The sequence below is a fragment of the Elephas maximus genome, chromosome 12 (assembly GCF_024166365.1).
Source record: "Elephas maximus indicus isolate mEleMax1 chromosome 12, mEleMax1 primary haplotype, whole genome shotgun sequence".
In the NCBI taxonomy this organism is placed as follows: Eukaryota; Metazoa; Chordata; class Mammalia; order Proboscidea; family Elephantidae; genus Elephas; species Elephas maximus.
Genome location: NC_064830.1, coordinates 101,767,263 through 101,787,778, shown reverse-complemented (window position 1 = coordinate 101,787,778; position 20,516 = coordinate 101,767,263). Strand labels below are relative to the sequence as shown.

The 20,516-nt window shown below is 55.2% G+C and overlaps 2 protein-coding genes across 2 annotated transcripts in view; one reads left to right on the top strand and one right to left on the bottom strand.

The window, feature by feature from the left end:
• Window positions 1–6,457, top strand: part of BAIAP2L1 (BAR/IMD domain containing adaptor protein 2 like 1) — an 83,583-nt gene extending 77,126 nt beyond the window's left edge. Inside the window, exons 13-14 of the mRNA XM_049904404.1 lie at window positions 3,517–3,554; window positions 4,032–6,457. Of these exons, the coding sequence (XP_049760361.1) occupies window positions 3,517–3,554; window positions 4,032–4,107 (114 nt within the window). The 3' untranslated portion in view covers window positions 4,108–6,457. The remainder of the gene's footprint in view (window positions 1–3,516; window positions 3,555–4,031) is intronic.
• A 1-nt stretch (window position 6,458) lies between these two features.
• On the bottom strand, window positions 6,459–17,566 carry BRI3 (brain protein I3). Its single transcript, XM_049904413.1, has 3 exons — window positions 17,311–17,566; window positions 16,099–16,201; window positions 6,459–6,836 (listed from the first exon to the last, which is right to left on the bottom strand). The coding sequence occupies exons 1-3, from the start codon at window positions 17,450–17,452 to the stop codon at window positions 6,704–6,706; spliced, it is 378 nt and encodes a 125-aa protein (XP_049760370.1). The 5' UTR covers window positions 17,453–17,566; the 3' UTR covers window positions 6,459–6,703.
• Between the last annotated feature and the right edge of the window lie 2,950 nt (window positions 17,567–20,516).

Genomic DNA, 20,516 nt, shown 5'->3' with positions numbered 1-20,516 from the left:
TCTGGTAGAGTAGGAAAGGGGAGCGGATGAAGGGTGACAGGCACTGACAACGTCTGTTTTCTGGGAGTGCCACGCTCTGCTCCAGTTCCCAAGACCTTCACTGCTCTGTCTTATGGCAGCTTGTTCCACTCTTGTCATGACCTGCCAAGCTCCCCTGTAGGCAACTGGCTTCATGGCCTTGGGGATCCTGTCTTACTGAGTACACTCTGTAAGGCCGAGGGAGGTGGCCCTCCCAAGCAGACTGACAGAAATGCCTTGGGGTTGTGCTTTTTTAAAAATCTTAAGAAAAACAAGATACAAAGCCTGCGGCTAACTTGGCACAGCCACTGATGTCTGTTAGGGATCAGAAATTCTTCCACTGATTGGCCACAGGACAATAGACAAGCCACTTGTTACTCAAATTTAGACCCATTTAATTCCACAGACGTGTCCTGAGCTTGTGCTATGGTGTACCCCGTACTGTGCCAGGTACTGAGGAGATGGGTCAGCGGTCCCTGCTTCAGGGGCTCACAGCCAGACAAGGCAGGTAAACCCAGATGTAAAGGCCTCTGGCCTGGCAGGAGCCACACAGAGACAGAGGTCAGGCCCACGGACACATAGAGGACTTTGAAAGGCTTCCTGGAGACCCTTGAAATGTTTCTGGAGGGTGAGGAGGGAGCAAGGGTTCAGGACACAAAGACAGGATGGACCCAAAGCCTCATGGTGTGGCCGAAGGGCCCTGGGCAGTGGAGTGACCAGTTCAGAGGGAGCTTTGGAAGGATCTCTCAGGAGGCGGCACACGGGTGGCAGGAGAACAGGTGGGCTCTGGGCCCACCAGTGAGAGGGGCGAGGCCTGGGGTGGATTTGAGAGGATGAGGGAGTGGGCTTGTGAGATCTTTCAGAGCAGAGCTCGCAGGCTTTCCTTGCTGATGAATGAGGGCGGAGGAGAGGGAAGACTAGAGGGCCGTGCCGCTTGTGGCTTGGAGGTGCCCTGTTCCCTGAGAGAAAAAAGCATGAGGAGGGGCGGGTTTGGGGACAGGGCTCAATTTGGCAGCTGTGACGATTGCAAGGCCTCCAGAAGGTTCACATGGAAATGGTGAGTCAGCAAGGGCAAGACTCTGGAGTTGAGTGGGTGAGCTTATCTGTCAGGCTCAGGTAATCACTGCCATAGGGCAGGGAGGTTGGGAGAATATTACGGAAAATCTTCTAGATCACCCAGAGAGAAGGCACCGGAAGTACAAAGTAGTAGTAGATCAAAAAATAGAACATTCCCAGCCCCCAGAGGCCCCTTTGTGCCCTGCCCCAGGTATGGTCCCTGTTCAAATTCAAGACTGCATTGACTCTGACCCTGGAGGTGCTCTGGTATGAACTTGGCGAGCAGTGGGCAGCCGCCTTGGCTTGTGGGTTTGTGAGACAAGTCTGTCCGCTGCCCATGGTGTCCACTGTTCCCAGTCCGGGCTGTCACACAGGCTGGTGTGTCTCGTGCCCGTGTGCGCATTCTGCTTACAGATACTGGGCGGAGCTGCTGGGCCGCAGAGACGCGAAGGATTAGGGGTGTGCAGGCTGGTCGCCCCGACCCTCAGTGGCATCAGGTTGCCATCCTTAGGAGTTGCCTCCTGCCCCACTTCCACACAGCGGACATGAGAACTTCTTGGCCCTGACAGCATCTCTTCCCCCTTTCCTCTCAAACCCAGAGGGCTAAGCAGCCACATGACACCACTCGTTAATTGTGGCTAAATTCCTTTAAAGTTCACTTGGGTCCTGGGGGTTCTGTGAACAGCTCCAGGATTTTTGCCCTGAGGTCAGTTTTCAGAGGCGTGCCCAGGCGGGAATGTCTGGTTTCCGAGCCAAGATACAGAGCTGGATATGTAGCTTTCCTTAGATGTCAGGACACCTGGGAGGGGGGGCAGAAAGAAGGAGACTTCAAGGGGGGAGTCAGGAGGGAGGGGGCGCTCAGAGCTGCACACACCCAGCGGGAGTTTGGGTGGCCCCAGTGTGCCTCTGTGTGGGGCGTGCTCCCTTCTTCCTGACCTCTGGACACAGGAGGTCTCTTCACTAGCACAGAGCGCTGGGCACCCTGCTCGCTTTAATGCCGGCTCTGGTGCTTTAATGCCGGCTCTGGTGTTTTAATGCCCTCACAAAGGGAATGAATTGACAGGCATCCTAGGGTATTTTAGAAATAACTCTTCGATTAATCCTTCATCACCACGTAACGTAGAAGCTGCACCAGACGTGGCCACGCTGAGGTGGCTCTGCGTGGCTGGGAGGAGGACCTCACCCATGCAGCCACTTGCAGCCTCTGAAGTCCTCCGGGGATGTGCCCCCGCCCCTGCAGCCGCACCATGGCTCTGAGACGGCAGCATCCAGAACCTCACCGTGACCCAGAGCAGACACTGGAAAGGGCGCTGGGCTGTCAGACTGAGCTGCCCATCTGCTGGCCCCAAGGCCATCTGCCAAATGTCTCCTGGTTCCGAAGAAGACACTGAGGCCCAGGGCCAGTTCCAGGGAGGACAGGCCTGAGGTCACAACCCCGGTGCCTCCAGCCATCCCGAGGAGCCTGGCCCGGGTGGCCATCTCCATCCATGACCTTCGAGTCCAGGGGCTGGCGGGGAAAGTCAGAGCTGAAAGGCTGTACAGGCCAGGCTGCTGCCCCAGGAGGAGGCCTGGAGTGCTCTGGGGACAGCAGGACAGCAGGGCCAGTGGTGGGTCAGGTGGCGTTACACTGCCCTCTCCTGGGCAGCCACAGAATTAGCTCCCTGAACGCCTTCTCAGGACTATGGCAGATTTTCACAGCCTGCAAGCTTTCGGGATAAAAGCGTGAAGGACCATGCTCACTGGCTGCTCCCCTGTGCCTGGACTCAGTGGTCCTGGAGGGAAAACACCACATCTGTGCTTTGGTCTGCCTTCTCCTTCCCTCGCGTTTCGGAGCCGCCTCCAAGCTCTCTGGCTTTAGCGGTTCACACCAGTCTGCAGGCAACCAACACCAGCAGGGTCATATTTTCTTTTACTGTTTTGTCGTGCCGTTACTCAGGACGGGGCTCACACAGCAGACCCAGTGGCTGCAGTTCTGAAAGGGCATCGATGAGAGCAGAGCCCGTTTTCTTGTCCGTTTCTCGGGTCGCTGTGCCCACCAAAGGGGTAATAGTTTGATTTGGTGCAGTTATTTTTCCTGTCAGGGAGCTCTGAGTGTCCATGTTTAGGGACAGCCTGGCCCCCCCTCCCTGTAAGCTCCTTGGCTTTGCTGTCCTATCCCTCAGTGTCCTCAGCAAGCTCCTGTGCCACACTCCCGAGGTGGCCTTTTGTCACATGTCCTCATACTCCTAAGGGTGCCTACTGTCCTTTAGAACTTGCTGTTCTTGCCCGATTCTCTCCAGTCCACTTAGGATCCAGTCTCAACTGAAGACAGACCACGGGGTGCTTCTGAACCTGTCTTTAAACAGTCCCCCATGCTTTAGATGTCTTCACTTTCAGGTCCTACTAAAAATGTCCCCAATTTCACAAACTTTCCATAAACTTCGTCTTTATCTTTCTTCACAGAATGATGCAAATGGGACCGCAAAACCGCCTTTTCTGAGGTATGTTTCATTTTCTACATTACACTCTGCAGTTGGTGATGCTGCCCCTCCCCGTTGTTTGAGCAGGACTGTGTCCCCTCTGGGACACAGCTGGAGCACCTGCCCTGCTGGCACTGCCACCAGCATCCCTGTGGCCCCACAAAGGTCCTGAGAAAGTCCTGGGGCCATGAGGTCTGAAGAGCACGTACCATGTTCCCACCACCACACCCGCTAGAGTACCCATTAGAGCAGGGCTTGGGGGATGGCCCCGCGTCTGCCCGGCCACGTTGGTGACTCCATCCAGACCCTGTCCCAGGGCGGCTCCCCTGGTAACCACCTCCCTGCCTTCCAAGCAAACTGTTGAGAAGACACTTTCGGGGATTCGTGCTGAGTGGTCAGTGAGGCCACCTGACAAAGCGAGAACCATGGCTCTTGGCTTTTTTAAAACCCCATCTCTGTCTTGTAGTAGTATTTCTGAAGGCTCTTTTCCTCCCACAGTGGAGAAAACCCCTTTGCTACCGTGAAACTCCGACCAACAGTGACAAACGACCGGTCAGCTCCAATCATCCGGTGAAAAGGCGGCCGGGAGCGCTGGGCTCCTTCCTGTAAAGTCTCCCCTCAGGACAATAGGTCCACATCGCTGAGGACGCTGTAACTGTTGTGATGCTTCATCAAAGGGGGCCTGGTTTTAAATGTATTCTAATCGAGCAGATCGGTGCGTTTTCTCAGTTTCACATAGTTGGGTTTACACATTTCTGTCTTTGATAAAATAGTTTCATGACCAACTTAACTCATTTAAAATTTTTTCTTCCTATTCGGTAAATTGAGTTCCAATCCTTACTGTATCATTTTTTTTTAATGTTCTATGATTTTTTTTTTAATGCCCGCCAGAATAAGGGATAGTTTATGCTTGACTGGCTTTCTGCAGCCAAATGCAAATGAAACCATAGTGTTCTTTATGAAGCACGTACTCTGAAGTAGCATTATATTTATCTAAAGAAAAATATTGTGGAAGTTTGCATCTTAGCATGCAAATCATAATCTTAAGCAATATAAATTATGAAGATATATAAAATTTAATGATTTTGTAATTTAAAACTTTTGTTTAATCAAGTATGAAGCTACCCAAGATGAACTCCCAAGCTTTCCTGCAGTTTAGACACAGCTGAGACGTTTTGCCTAGCCCTATAGCTGTATTTAGTGTTTATTATTTCCAAGACTGGGGAGTTACCAGCTGGGTTTACCAGTAAGAAGCACACACCACCCCCCCCAGCCAAGCTGCATGTCAGAGCCTGTGCACACTGGGTGCACTTGCTGAGCAGGGAGGTTCAGTGTCTAGGCTGAGACACTACACACACAGCACCTGTGCTGCCATACTGGTGGCAGGAGTGACCCTGAGGGGTGGCTGCCTTCTACCCTGGCTGCTAGCCTGTGAGAAGGGCCCACTAGTGGGAAGGACTTTACTCGCCCCACTCTGAATGAGCGGAGAATTGTGATTAAAATTCACTGAGGCCACTCACTGGAGGGTAGCAGGGAGGAGGTGCTGCCTGTCTGTTGCTCACCACAGTTCCTATGGTCTGCTGTAACCATAGTTTTTCCTATAAGCTTGAAATTGGTTGAGGTCAAATGCAGCAGTGTGTGTGATACTCCAGGTGACTGGCCCCAGACTCCTTCCTGCTGGGTTGAGCAATGTCACAGACTGTCTCTTCTGGGAGGGCAAACCAGGCAGACCCTACCAAGGACTAATGACAGGGTTGTTAACGTGACCCCAGGTGGCCCAGCAGCTCCAGCACTGAGTGCACCAGCCAGGAAAGCAAACTTGGTCAGGTCTCTTCTCACCCCTTAAACAGGGTCGGGTTCACAGAAGCCACTGCTCCCACCAGTGGTCAGGATGAGGTATAGGTCCTGGAAGTGTGTTAAGAAGGGGGAACGGTTGGGGGCCTTTAGCGCTCTGCTTTTGGGGATCTTCTAGCTTTGTTACAGGTATCTAAAAATAGATCCTAGGATTACCAGATGCAACTTGCAGACCCACTGGGCTCACCCGACCCCCGTTTTCGCCTTCACAAAATGGAGCTTCCCTGGGTGCCTGCTGTACAGAGGCAGGGAGGGTTTGTCTTTAGGTCCTTGGCACTGAGGTGCACGCTCTGTAAATGTCAAGGTGTTATGTTTAATTACAATAATAAAAACTTGAAATAAGCACTTTCTCAAGCTGTAAATGAGGAATCTTTGGTCACCTTGGCCAGGCCAAAGCCCATGGGGATGGGCAAGAGGTACGAAGAGAAGTCGCAGCAGCAGGCCGAGCTCCCCGGGGTGCGTACCTGAAAGACGTGCAGGGTGCTGACAGATGGGGTTCACATTAAGTCCAAGATCCTGTCTCACTGTTCCGATACTTCCCAAAAGGCATGAGGAGAGAGGTGTTTGTAAAAAGTCACGAGGTCGAGCAGCTTGGGCAACGCTGGCTTAACAGGAGCAGGTTTGGGACTGGCCGCCTCCGCACCTCTGGTACGTTGACGTGCCTTGTGAGCTGTCCACGTTGTCCAGCCTCTCAACTCCTGTGGTTGACAGGCCACATGTCCCAGAGGACCCACACTGGGAAATGTGGTTCCCAGAAACACAGTATGTTGCCCACCTGTTTAGGGCACTGCATTCAAAAACAAGGCTTTTAAGACTGAACCAGTTGAACAGAAATATTCTTCACAAACATGTCTCTGTCTACTGCAGCAGCAAAGCTTTTTTAAAATTTATAATCCAGCTGAGGGGAGGAGCTGAAGCTCCAGATCGGCCATGAGTCGGTGATGCAGAAGCTGGCAGTGGTCCGTTCTTCTAGTCCCCCTACTTGTGTGGATGTTTAGAATTTTCCATGACAGACCTTTTCTTTATACAAGTGGCAGTGTGCAAACACGGAGCAAGCAGAACCAGGTAAACAATGGTATGAATTTCATTTATTAAAACAGTGTTCCTCACCTTTCTCAAAATGAAGACTGCAAAAAATAGAAGCAGTGCTTTATTGAGTTGCCATCACCCTGGGTTTCCAGACCTGAGCCCCGGGACCCCAGCACTCATCCCACCTGACTTTACAAAACAGTCCTGAAGCTTTGTCTGATAAAGCTATTGTACACAACATTTACATTAGAAAAGATAACGGTGTAGGAAAGCCTGGTGTGTTCCCTTTAGGAAAAGGTTGCTCCACAGTTGGGGCATCTTCGCTTCCTCAAGGCGAAACAGCAGATAAACCCGAAGGGAAACAAGATGATGGCCAAGAAGATGCCCAGGAAGGTGAAGGAGTCCTCCAAAACCCCGACTCTGTGGAGAGAGAAAGGGGGTGCAAGGTGAGGGCTGTGCTGGAGACCTGGGCCTGCCTGGTCGGACATCCTGGCTCGCTGACCCAGACTCGCCCTGCCTGGCCAAGGAGGTTCCTGGTGACCCACCTCACGTGCAGGGAACAAATGGACAGACAGATGGGATTACCGAGGCCTGGGGCCCAACTGTGAGCACCAGATTCTCGGTGAACTGCAGCCTGCAGCTATTACTCTCCATACAAAATCGGAAGAAAAGAGGGAATGCAAGAAATCACTTATAAAGGCAAGAGCAGGTCAGCTGCCATGTCGTTTGCCACACGTTTCTCTCCACACACTCGGGCGCAGAATCAGGACAGAACAAGCAGCCCATGCTGGCTCCTACAGAAATTCCTGCATCTCAGAAAAGCCGGAGGCCACGGCTTCTTCAGTGTTGATGCGCAAGGATGACATCTGGTCTCACGTTCAAAAAAGGAGAGGTTTTGGGTTTCTTTCCCCTCCCCCCGCCATGGAAATTTTAAAAGAATGATAAGGGAGGGTTCAGGGTTTTGTTTGGTTTTTCAAATTTTAGTAAAAATTAACCATATTCATACAATACCTAGAAGGCCCCTTGAGAAATTTAAAGTCAAAGCTTCTTCCCAAAACAATCCAGTTTACCTCTGACATGTATCATATAATCTGTCACCCAGACTGTGCACCAGGGAGCAGAGGTTCAGGGGGATAAGGTCACCTCTTGGAGCCCAGGGTCGTTTCCCGAAGCCTCCTGGGGGAAGCAGAAGCCAGCTCAGCGCTGCCGCTCCTCAGGCCGCTTCTGCGAGGCTCTGGGCTCAGAGTAGACGCTCCACCCCACCAGCCAGGGAGCCCACAGCAGACACACGCGCTTCACCAGGACAGCCAGCTCCCTGCCCCACTGGTGCTCGGATTCATCAGCAGGATGTGAGAAACCTGGCCAATCACAAACTGGAGAGTGCTTGAAGGAAAAGGGAGGAGCCAGAAACGACAATGGGGGGTTGAGTCAGGGAGGGTCTCCCCAGGTGACACCTGAGATGGCCCAGACAGGAAGGCTCAGGCAGCAGCTGAGGCTCACACAGGATCAACCTAAGGGCAACAGGAAGGGGTGGCAGCAGAAGGGCTCCGGCGGATCCTTCCACTTCCAGCTGCTTTAAAGTATGAAAAGCTTTCCTCTGCATGGCCGCCAGAGGGCCCCACTCACCCCCAGCACACACACAAGCACTCCGTCCCAGCATCTTCCTGAAGCCACTTCACAGCCTTCTCTCAGCCCACGAGGGCCGGGAAGCCTCTGCTGCCTTGTGCACAGAGGAGGGACGTTCCCAGTCAGTGAACAAAAGAGCGAACAGTTAACCGTATGTTCATCAACAGCTGAACAGAAAAACAAGATGTGGTGTAAATACAGAAAATGGAATATTAACCAGCCTTAAAAAGGAACGAAGCTCTACTACATGCTAGAACGTGGAGAAACCTTGAAAACAATAAGCTGAATGAAATTAAGCCAGACACAAAAGGTCAAATATATTATTCCACTTATATGAATTTATCTAAAATAAGCAAATTCACAGACAGTAGATGAGACATTACCAGGGGCTGGAGAAAGCAGAGAATTGGGAGTTATTACTTATAGGGTATAGTTTGTTTGAGGTGATAAAAAATTTTAGAAATACATTAGTAATGGCTGCACACCGTGAATGTAATGTCACTAAATTTTATACTTAAAAATGGTCAAAATGGCAAATTATTAAAAAAAAAAAAAAAACATGCATAAAGGTGACACACAAGAGCACAGAGGGCATCCCCAAACTCCCAAGACACTGCTCCTGGTGGTCCTTTCTCAGGAATTTGCATCCCTGTATTTTTATCAGGGCAGGTTGGATGGTACTGTCCCCTCCTACCAATGGTCAAGGCTCATTCCCCTGGAACCAGGCATGGCACACTACGGAGCTGCTGGTCAGAGACCCTGCAGCCAGAGCCCAGGGCCCTGGACGGCCCAGCCACCTCCCGCCTCACAAAGGGACCTGGGCCTGCTCCTCTGGGATCAGGAAAAAGCAAACCAGGATATTCCATGGAGAATTCTCGTTTCCAGCTGCTTTCAAAAAAAAAAAAAAAGTAAAACCCACCCCCACCACTCATGAGGGAGTTCCTAGAACAAATGAACAGTAATAAAATGGATGGTAAATTCTAGCTGCACTTCCCAAGGTGTTCATCTTGAAATCCTCCTCCCCTGATAAGCTCTATGGAAAAGACGTGGGGCATTCTCTGGTCACTTGGGCAATTGTTCTCTCTCCCTCCTGGAGAGTCACAGTGGAAATCCAATGAACGTTATTGTGTTCAAGGCTCTCAGAAGTCCTGCAGCAAAGACACCTGCTGAACTCTGTGCCACCCTGTTTCCCAAATTCACTTGGTAACACCCTTTTTGTGTTTATATGTATCTTGACAGGGAACCCACAAGGAAGCCCTGTTCCAAGTTTGTAAAGCTTGGTCATCATGTTGGTAGGTGCCATTGAGTCAATTCCAACTCATAGCAACCCTACAGGACAAGTAGAACTGCCATAGGATTTCCCAGCCTGTAATCTTTATGGGAGCAGGTTGCCAGGTCTTTCTCCCCCAGAGCCACTGGTGGGTTTGAACCACTAATCTTTCAGTTAGCACCCAAGCACTTAACCACTGCACCACCAGGGCTCCTTTAAACTAACTAGTGGGCCTGCTTGTGTGTCAGCAAAGGCAATTATCCTTTCTTGTCTGGACTATTTTGAGAGTCTGTTTTTGAAAGTCTTGTACTACAAACACCATCATGTCACCAAGGTGTCTCTCAGCCCTTACCTTCCTTGGCTGCCCCACCCATGAGACTCCAAGCCCAGCAGGATGCCCCCAGCCACCCATGCCAAGCACCCCACCCCAGCACCAGTCCCCTCCCAGCCCCACGTGTCAGGTAGGCATGAAACCCAGCTGAAAAAGCACCCAGGCCATGGTGCCAGGGAAGGGGCTTCAGGAAGGCCATGAGCCTCCAGCTGTGTGCCATGCACAAATGGACACGGCAGGCTACCCTGAGCTAGCAATGTGGCCAACAGATGCCAACAACTTCCCTGCTTATTGCACCAACCTCCAAAGAGCCCGCTCTGCCCAGACACCAGCCCTACTGCAAGGGCTGGAGGGGTGCAGGGGCCACCAAGGGAGCATGGGGAGTGCCCCCCCACCAGCTGCTCTCTCCGTCTCTTGCCAGCTGCTACTCAAATCTTCTACCCAGAGAGGAAGCCCCAGGAAGCACACTGCTTCGCACGTTCCACTTAGAACGTCCAGTGACAGAGCAGAGGTGAACCAGGTCCGTACCTGGGCCAGCAGGGGAACCTCCTAAAGGAGAAGCCCCAGGTCACCAGGGCCAGCCAGGCCTCACAGGCATCCCCTCGGGTCCGCCATGGAGTTGGGCACCTTGGGGCCAGTGAGGCCCGGGCAGGACAGGGCACCATCTCTATGATCAGAGCCAGTATGAGGCCGGGAGTGGAGCCCAGTGTGTCCGCTCAAAGAAGCCAGAGCAGGTTCTGCTGAGAGGCCCTGGGGTGGTAGTAGGGTTCCTGTCCCGTACCAGCTGTACCTCTGTGTCACGGGCAAAGACAGCCCCCAACAGCCCTATGCCTGGTTCTACATCGAGATCCCAGTCAAGGCTGGAGGACGCCAGGAAGGCTGGGCCTCCTGCCCTGAGGCCAGGGGTGCTGGCCCGCCTGGGGATGTTGGGCAGAATGGTTTATAAGGGTAAGTTTGCAGCAAACCTGAGCTGGTGTGGCTATTTATAGCTTCAGCTATCCCAGTTCACATGTGGCCGCAGAAGCATCAATGTTCAGACTCCCCAGCTGCCCCAGACCACGATGGAGCCACTGCTGTACACAGACTTTTAAAATCCACTCTTTGAATTGAGAAACCACCTAAATGCTAGGTCTACTCTTGATTCAACAAAACGCCACAACCCAGCCATCTAAAATACAACTACTAGTCTCTATGTGTCAGGGGTGAAAAAGGACGATACCCCGAGACCAGAACTAGATGGTGCCCAGACCACTACCAACCGTTCTGACCAGGAACGCCATAGATGGATCCTGATAGAATAGGAGCAAAACATGGGACAGAACTCAGATTCTTAAGTTCACATTCACTGGACCAATTGAGACTGGAGGATTCTGCGAGACCATCACCCTGAGATACCCTTCAAACCTTGGACCAAAGCTACTCCATGAGGTCATCTTGTAGCCAAATAACAGACTGGCTCATAAAATAAACATCACTCCTGAGTACTGTGCTGCTATAAAAAATCATGTATAAGAGACGAAATGTCAACAGTTACTATAAAACAAAGACGTAAAGACAAGGGGGCAGGGAAACTAGATTAATAGAAACGGAGCAACCAAAACAGAAATGAGAAAATTGACATACTGTGTAAAATCTAACTGATGTCACTGAACAAAATGTATAGAAATTGTTAAATACGAACATAACTTGCTCTGTAAACTTTCACCAAAACACAGCGAATTAAAATAAAGTTCCACAAGCCACAGTCCCAGACCCCCAGGGCTGCTATACACAGGACGTGCCAGACCCCTGCCAGCTTGCACCCCCCGCCCCTGGCCCATCTCACCACCCCACATCTGACTGGCAAAGTTTCAACTCCCGTCAGTTGGCTCAGAACCCACACAGCAGTAGCTCTAGCTGTGGCTGGCCAACACCTCCTCCATTCTTGAGCAATCGGGACGGGTCATGTGGAGGAAGCTGCTGGAGCTGTGGAAACTGGGAACTAATTCTGAACACACTTCCTTAACCTCTGATAACCGTATACAGAGTAAGCAGCCAGCTGCTGGACGGCCCTGGGAGGGGTCCTGGGTGAGCAGAAGCACAGGGCCTGGGTAGAAGGGCCTGGGAGGGGAGGGGGTCTGGGCAGCACCACCAGGAAAGCATCCCCCCGGGTGCTGGGAAGGAAGACCCTTGTCCTTATGGCCTGCCGTACCCCGCACAATCAGCCCACCCCAGAGGTACCACTTCTCTTCCCACCTTCCAGGGGAGCTCAGGCCCAGGGTCTAAGAGAGCTCGTTCAAAACCACGGCCCCGGGATGGAATGGCCCGGGTCTCCCACCAGCAGGCTACCTGTGGTATAGAGCCTATCAGGAGGGCTCAGCCGCACTCAGTGCACCCAGCTGGCAGCACGGCCCACACAGCCCTTGGAGGGCAGCTGGCTTCCGCCTCCCTCCCAGCACCTTCTGTGTCACTTCTCCCAGACCAAGCCTCCCCCAGGGGCCACCGACTGGAGCCACAGCTCAAGCCAGCAACATGACTCCAGACCTCCCCCAGCCAAGCAGTCCACACCTCTCCAGAGACCAGGTGTACCTCCTCATGGTCCCTGCTCTGCACCCCTCCCCCTCCCCCACCAGTCTCTCTCCTGAAGCCTATTCTGTCTGGCCTCTGGGGGTCCCTGGGATTACCACCTCCAAAAGGCCTCCCACAGTGGTAACGGCTTCTCAGCTCTTATTCAAAAGAGTTCTCTACAACTCTAGAGCAATCAACCACTGCAGACCCTTCTGAACAAGCCTAGACCACCAGGTAACCTCAGGCCCCGCCTGATCCAGAGGCCAGACTTGTGCCCTCCTCCCCACTCTGTAGACACCCCAGCAAAGGCTACTGGCAGCTGGGGGCTGGGCCTGGGACCAGAGACAGAGAGACCAGGGGAGCAGCACAGCCTGTCCGAGCTCAGGACGGCCACCAGGCCTGTCACAGCCCACATATTCCCTGGAGGGCCAGCCCTGGGCCCTGACCTGTGTAGGCACCCCCAGGCTGCTAAGTCTCCAGGGGTCACCACAGCATGGCCCACCTAGCAGGAGGCCCTAGCAGGAGCCAGGACCTTGTCCTGGGTGATCTGCTTGCACCCTGCCCCCCAGGCCCATCTCACCGTGCCAGGAGCCCATAGGGCTGGGACAGCTGACTCTCTCACCACCTCCCCAAACCTGGAGAGATCCTGGGGCTGCAGCGAGGCCAGAGCTCCAGCTCCACAGGCATGGCACCACCCAGGGCACAGTGCTGCATGCATCGGCCCGCTGCCCAGGGCACAGTCTGCACACATTGGCCCACCGCCCAGAAACCCACATTTTCATAGTCCCTTACCACACCCTTCACAGACACCTCCTTATCACTGTGCACCCTTAGCATCCTACTGCCTCCACGGGCTCGCCCGGGGTCACCAACTATCTATACTGACCACTTCCCAGACCCCACAGCCTGACCCTGGGCAGCACCTGACTTTGACAGCTGCCCTGAGAACTCTCCCTGGGTTCCCACAGCCCACACATTCTCCTGGCCTTCTCCCCTTTCTGGGTGTCCCTTGAGTTTCCTCACAAGTACCTCTTCTCCCCCAAGACCCAGCGGCCGGTGATGACACCAACCCAGGTCCTAAGGCCATGCACACCCACCTTTGCCACGGCGCTGCCCATGGCACCTCCTCGCACCCTCCCCACCCTGGCTGCGCCTCCTCGCCCTGCACCTGGAGACACCTCACATCACCCTGAGCTGGTAGGTCAGATAAGGCATGCCAGGAGGAACTGAGCACGTTACTCATCTGTGGGGCTCAAGAACACCTTGTAAATGGCTAAAAAGGGAAGGTGGAGTCAGGCTGCTCAGCCGGACAGCAGTGAGGCCAGCAGTGACCAGGTGGCTCGCCTGCCAAGCCTGGCTTGGTGGAACCACGGCAGCGTGAGTTCTGCCAGTACCTGCCCAGCTCCCGGGAGAGATGGGACGGGGCCTGGCCAGCTGGGCCCGGGTCCTGTCTCCCATCCCCAAGAGACCAGCCGGCACCTGACGGGACTGTTCTCCAGGCACACGTCCCACACCCTCTCCCAGGGAGCAGGCCACCCAGGGGCTGCACCCTGGCACCAAGACCAGAAGCAGAGCCAGCAAGGGGAGCCCCGGCTTTCCTTCCGTCCTGCTGCCCACCTCCACAGCCCATCCCAGCCCAGCACTGCTCCTGCAAAGGCCGAGAGAGCACTGTGGGCAGAAAGCAGGATACGGGGCCACACTGGGAGGGCCCTACTGCCCCCCAATGTCCCTCCCTCCCAGGCCAAGGAGCACTGGAGGCCATACCACCACAGGGGGAATGAGAGAGTGTTAAAGGGCTGGGATCCCACACCTCTTCAGGGAAGAGCTGCCCCTCCTTGTCACCCATGCTGGTCAGAGTAGAGAGATCCACACATAAAAACTGAGAGACTATTCCAAATCAAAGGTGCCCACCCCCCTGCCCAGGGCCCAGGACCCTCCCCAAGAACCAGAAGAGCATAGCCTCTGCCACAGGCTCCAAAGTGACACACATCCCTCCCTGCAAGGACAGAATCAGGGAAGGCGGCCCCCCCCTCCCCGAGAAAGCAGGTACTCTGCAGCCCCAGGGCCATCTCAGCCACGGCCCTCAGCCTCCACTGTCCACACGAATCTGGCTGCTGGCCTCCGGCACCCACTAGGTCAGGGGCTCAGGCCAAGAAGGGCCCCGGACATCCCATCAGACACCCCATTTCCCAGTCAGGTGGGCAAAATCTGAATGCAGCTCCTCCGAAAGGCTGGGCTTACTGGCCGGGACACGAATGCCAGACCCCTTGCCCCAGGCACCTTTTGGATTCTCGCTCTAGCTGGAAGCCTAAGGTCCCTCCCTAAACTTGGGTGACCATTCAAGGACCCCGGCCTAAGAAAAACGGGCCCATGGACACCTCAGTGGGGCTTTCCACCACCCACCTCATCATGCAACATCCCCAGAACAACTCCTGGAGGCGTTCTCCACATGGGACCAAGTCTGGCCCCCTGCCCACCCCACTCTAGAGAGACCAGCTCTCCCTCAGCATCCAACCCACCCCTCCGTCCGCACCGCCCTTCCCCACAAAGCCTGCCCTGTGTGCCAAAAACCTAACCAACCCCAAAGCCCCACAGAGCAGCAGATGCTCCCCCCACTCCAGAGGGCAGAAGAGAGGACACCCAGTTTTCTTCCCTCCCCTTCCCCTCCCTCCCAGCCAGCCCTCATGTTCTCCAAATGCCAACCTGTCAGCCAGACAGTGACCCACCCCAGCGAGGTGTCTCCCCGTCCCACAGCCCCCTTTCCTAGGCACGAAGGCAGCTCTGAGGGGTCCAGCCTCTAGGGCTCAGACCCTCCCTTTCTGAGGCCACTGCTTTTGCTACACGTACCACCTATGTCATCATGTGACTCAACTCCAGGCCTTCCCAGCATACTTAAGATTAACTCTAGAGCTAAACAAGGGTTTCCTCATTCCACCTCAAACCTCACCGTCCCCATCCGGGCCACAACCTGGAACCCGTCCTTGCCACTCTGCTTTGAAATGTCTAAACGTCCTGCATGCCCCATCTTTCAAGTTCATCTCAGTTTGTACTCTCAAGACTCACACAAGGTAAGTGTCCAGGTGCCTCTCAGGCCTACAAAAACCCACAAATTGCTGTCGATTTGATTCTGACTCATGGTGACCCCTATATCCAAAAAAAAAACCAAACCCGTTGCCCCTGAGTTGATCCTGACTCATAGCGACCCTATAGGATAAAGTAAAACTGTCCCATAGAGTTTCCAAGGAGCAGCTGGTGAATTCAAACTGCCGACCTTTTGGTTAGCAGCTGAAGTCTTAACCACTGCACCACCAGAGCTCCCCTATAAAAAAAAGTTATCAGAAAGTATCTGTAGACTCCTGTGTGAGAATACGAACAGCCCCTTCTGCCCTAACAGAAAACCACAGGTGTACATCCTCAGCCAATGACAAGGGGTTTCGAAGCCCCACTTTGGATGAAGCGGCCCTTAGAGCTGTTGCTCTCCCGGCCTCTCAGACGCCCAGCTCCTTGGACGCACTGGCCGTCAGACTCGGGCTCTCCTGCCCCCACACCCGGCAAAGCGAAACCTCCCGCCGCCTTAAAGAATCAACGGCAGAGTACGTTTGCCAAAACTGGAAGGAAAAAAAAGAACTTGATCCCTAGCAGGTCCCATAAACAGGAAGGATTCTGGGGGTCAACATCCCACATCCCACCCCCTGAGGAGTGAAAGCCCTTCTCCACTCCCCAGGAAAAAATACCCACGGAAAAAAAATCAGCTCCACCTCTCTGTGCCCATAAACCACGCTCCATCCACTCCATGACCCACAGGCAGATCAGGAGCTTCTCAGCACCCCCACAGAGGTCCCCGATCCAAGTCCAAACCCACAGACTCCCCCAGCCCACCTGTCTACGGCCTTGGGGACTTGGCCTACCTGCAGACTGGGCAGCCTCCGACCACCACGATGGAGTTGGCGGGGTACCGGGTGACATCTCGACTATGGATGCTGTAGACCCTGGGGTGGTGGGTGGGTAGCCCTGTGGGGAGAGGAGCAGATCAAAGGGGCACAGAGAGAAAACCCCTGAAGCCTGAAGACTCCTTCTCCTGCCCTCCCCCTCCGAAAAAAACCACCTTATCGTTCCCATAATCAAGGTAAGTGCCTCCATCTGCTAACGCCTACTGTGGGCATTGTTAGACATAGAGCCGCAAACGGCACCTGCTAAACACAAAGTTCATTTACTGTAGACTTTGGACTTCACAGAACAGGCAGCCAGATGCACCAAATCCCCTAGGTAGTGTGGAAGGGTGGCCAGGTGCACCGGATCCCCTAGTAGGCCAGAAGGACAGCCAGGTGCACCGGATCCCCTAGCAGGCCAAAAAGGCGGCCAGGTGCACCGGATCCTCTAGCAGGCTGGAAGGGCGGCCAGGTGCATCAGATCTCCCAGGTAGCCCCGAAGGGCGGCCAGGTGCACCGGATCCCCTAGTAGGCCAGAAGGGCGGCCAGGTGCACCAGATCCCCCCAGTAGGCCAGAAAGGCGGCCAGGTGCACCGGATCCCCTAGCAGGCTAGAGAGTGGCCAGGTGCATCAGATCTCCTAGGTAGCCCCGAAGGGCAGCCAGGTACACCGAATCCTCTAGCAGGCTAGAAGGGCGGCCAGGTACACCGGATCCCCTAGCACGCTAGAAGGGCGGCCAGGTGCATCAGATCTCCCAGGTAGCCCGGAAGGGCGGCCAGGTAAACCGAATACTCTAGTAGGGTAGAAGAGCGGCCAGGTGCACGGATCCCCTAGGCAGCCTAACAACCCACGGGCGGCGCCCACGATGGAAACCTGGGGGGGTCCCTCGGGTTGTTAGCAAGGCAGCACCTCGAAAACTTCTCAGGGGCGGGACCCCAGCGGGCCCTCCCCGCCCCCTCCTCCAGGCCCCACGTTCCGGCCCCACGTCTCTCCCTCGGGGCCGACAGTGCGTGTCCCCGGGCAGGCTCCGGGCCCAGACCCCACCTCTGCGGGGGCGTCGGGGGAAAGTTTGTTTGGGGCTAAAGGTCACCGCGCGACTCGGCCCAAACTTTGCTTCGGCGGGGCCGCCCCGCTCCCTCCCGAGGGTCCCGGCCCCCGTCCCTGCGCCGAGTTCCCGCGCGCGGGGCGCACCTGCGACGAGGTAGGGGTAGGGCGGCGGCGGCGGCGCGGCGGGGATGGCCCCGTAGCCGTGCGGGCCGCACGCATAGTCGCCCGGGCCGGCCTCTAGGTTGTAGGCGGGGGGCCGCTCCTGCAGCAGGGGCTTGTGGTCCATGGCGGGCGGCCCCGCTCGGGCTCCGCTCCCGGTTCCGGCTCGGCTCCGCTCCGCTCCGGCGGGGACGCCCGGACGGCCGGCGGGCTCCCTCCCTCCCTCCCGGACGCCGCGGGCTTCCCCTCGCGCCCCCCCGCCGGTCACAAGACCCAGGTCACGTGGTGCGGCTCCCGCGGGGGCGGGGCGCGGGGCGGGGCCGGGCGGGGCGTCTTAAAGGAGCCGCAGCCTCCGCGCGCCACCGGGGTCGGGGCCGCGCGCCCTGGGGGCTCCCCGCAGCGGGCCGGAGGCTCGCGCTCGGTCTGCCCGCCCACGTCCGCGGCCCCGAGACCGTCCCAGGCCGCCCGGCCAGGATCTTTGTGGCCTGCGCTCCCCCCGCCCCCGGCCGCCACCTCGCGCCGCGGAGGCCACGACCCTCGCAGGCCACTGGCCTCTGTCCGAGGGCGGGAGACCCCCAACCGGGAGCCCGATGGCCGGAGCCCACGACCCACCCACCCACCCCCACGGGGGAGAACGGGGCCGCGTCCCCACGCCCCTCCCGAGCGTGCCGGGCCGCGTCCACGTGGTGTCCCCGCTCCCAGCGGGAGGGGCCGGGGGCTTAGCATTCTGGCGACTGGAGATCCCGACCAGGCTGGGGGCCCCGAACCCCAATCAGTGCAAAAGAAAATCCTGCAGGAAGAACCAAGGTGTGCGCCTCAACCGCGGCCTGCTTGGCTGTCCAGTCATATTAACTCCTTCAGTTCTTTTTTGGATGAATTAGGTAATTTATAGGGGTGTGGCCACTGGTTATAAATAACTCCCCCGTTTGGGCATCTGCTGTGCGACAGACACAGTCCTACGCTTGTTCCTCAGTTTCGTTAATCTACAGCTACCCAGGAGGTGCATATTATTATCCACAGTGTGCAAGAAGGAAACAGCCTCAGAAGAGGGGAGTGGCTTGACCAAGGCTATCACCGGGCAGAGCCCCAATTTAAGGTTGGATCTTGCCTGACCTCAAAGACCCCTGTGTCAGGCACCCTTAGAAGCCTTGATGGTGCGATGGTTAAGCACTCGGCTGCTAACCAAAAGGTTGACGGTTTTAACCCACCTCAGTGGGTCTCCAGGAGAAAGGACTTCGGGATCTGCTCCTGTAGCCTAGAAAACCCTATGGGGCAGTTCTGCTCTTGCACATGGGGTCGCTGGGAGTTGAAAATCAACTCGAGGGCACCCAACAATAACGCTTCATGATGTTCCTGGGTGGTGCAAACTGTGCCCAACTACTAACCTAAAGGTCGGCAGTTCAAACCCAGCCAGCAGCACTGCTGAAGACAGACCTGATCATCTGCTTACAGAAGGATTACAGCCAGGACAACCCTCTGGAGCACACATGCGGTATCCAAGAAGTGAAATCCACTCCATGTAACAGGTTGTTTTTTTGTTTTTGTTTTTAATGCCTCATGAGTTGTCAATAAAACTTAAAAAACAAAGATCTTGAAGCTTTAAAGCTACTTGTCAAAAACGCCTTACGCCCACCTTCCGCATCTTTCCAGGGGCTCCTGGAGGAGTTACTCTCTCTTACCCTTTTTACACAACTTGCGAGTTGATTCAACTCTGGGACAGCTAGGGCTCCTCTCAGACCCGCCATCCTGTTTCCTTACCACAAGTTTAGCTGCTCAAAGCCCATTCCCATCAGTCTTATCTCCTGTCCAGGTGACATCCCCAACAATCCTGGGGGAGGGAGGTCTGGAGTGGAGGCTGAGACTGGCTGAGGGCTTCAAGGTGAGCAGAGGCCCCCGCTACGGTGGGGAAGCCAGCGACTCCGCAGGGCGGCTCCCAGATGAAGCCACAGGGTAGGAGCAGCTAGAAGTGTGACACTCACACCTGGTCAGCTGTGGCCACCCATATGGGTCCCCCATTTTCCCCCCACCTTCTAAACCCTAAAGAACGGCTTTAGATTGCTGCCATGCTTCCCTACTAGACAGCGCAGAGGTCAACAATCTCACATGCCTGTGTGTGCTTTTTGAAGCCCACAAAATCCACAGCCTCTGGCTCCCTTCTCCAATAATTGAATTTTTGGGTTTTGTTTTCTCCTTAGGGGTGCCTCCTACTTTGAAGTCCTTGTTCATGGATAGCTGCCTTTGAGTAGACTGACTGACTGACTCATGGTGACCTTATCTACAACAGAAGGAAACATCTGGTCCTACATCATCCTCAGGACCACTGGCACGTTGTCTGGTCCTACGTCACCCTCAGGACCACCGGCACGTTGTCTGGTCCTACGTCATTCTCAGGACCACAGGCACGTTGTCTGGTCCTACGTCACCCTCAGGACCACCGGCACGTTGTCTGGTCCTACGTCACCCTCAGGACCACCGGCACGTTGTCTGGTCCTACGTCATCCTCAGGATCACTGGCATGTTCGAGTCCATTGTTGTGGCCATTGTGCCAACCCTCCTCGCCCCCGCTGGCCCTCTGCTTCACCAACCATGACGTCCTTCTCCAGCGACTGATCCCTCCTGCTGATGTGTCCAAAGCAAGCAAGTTGGACAGTGTCCAGTTGTGATCCATAAGGTTTCCATTGGCTGATTTTTGGAAGATCACCAGGCCTTTCTTCCTAGTCTTAGTCTGGAAACTCCACTGAAACCTGTTCACCATGGGTGACCCTGCTGGTGTTTGAAGTACAAGTGGCATTGCTTCTAGCATCACAGCAGCACACAGGCCACCTCAGTATGACACACTGACGGGGTGGTGGTATTTGTGGATAGGGTGGGATTTGGGGAATTCCCACCATCTCTTTGAGAAATATTGCTCACAGACGCTAAGAGGTGCCTGCCCTTCATTCAGAGAGCTGCCTGTGGAGCTGTCGCTGAGCTAACCTGGGATACGGGGGTGACTGGCACACAATCCTGCCCCCAGGGGAGGAGCTCTCTGGCCAGGAGCCCAGTGGTCACCTACCAACCGCAGTGGAGTGACATTTATGCAGTGAGAGGGTTAGGGTGCAACCCCCGGGATGGTGATAGGCTCTGGGCACCTCAAGACTCCCAGGGTCGTGTGGAAGCTGGGCTGCACGGCCAAGTGGGAGCTGACTCGA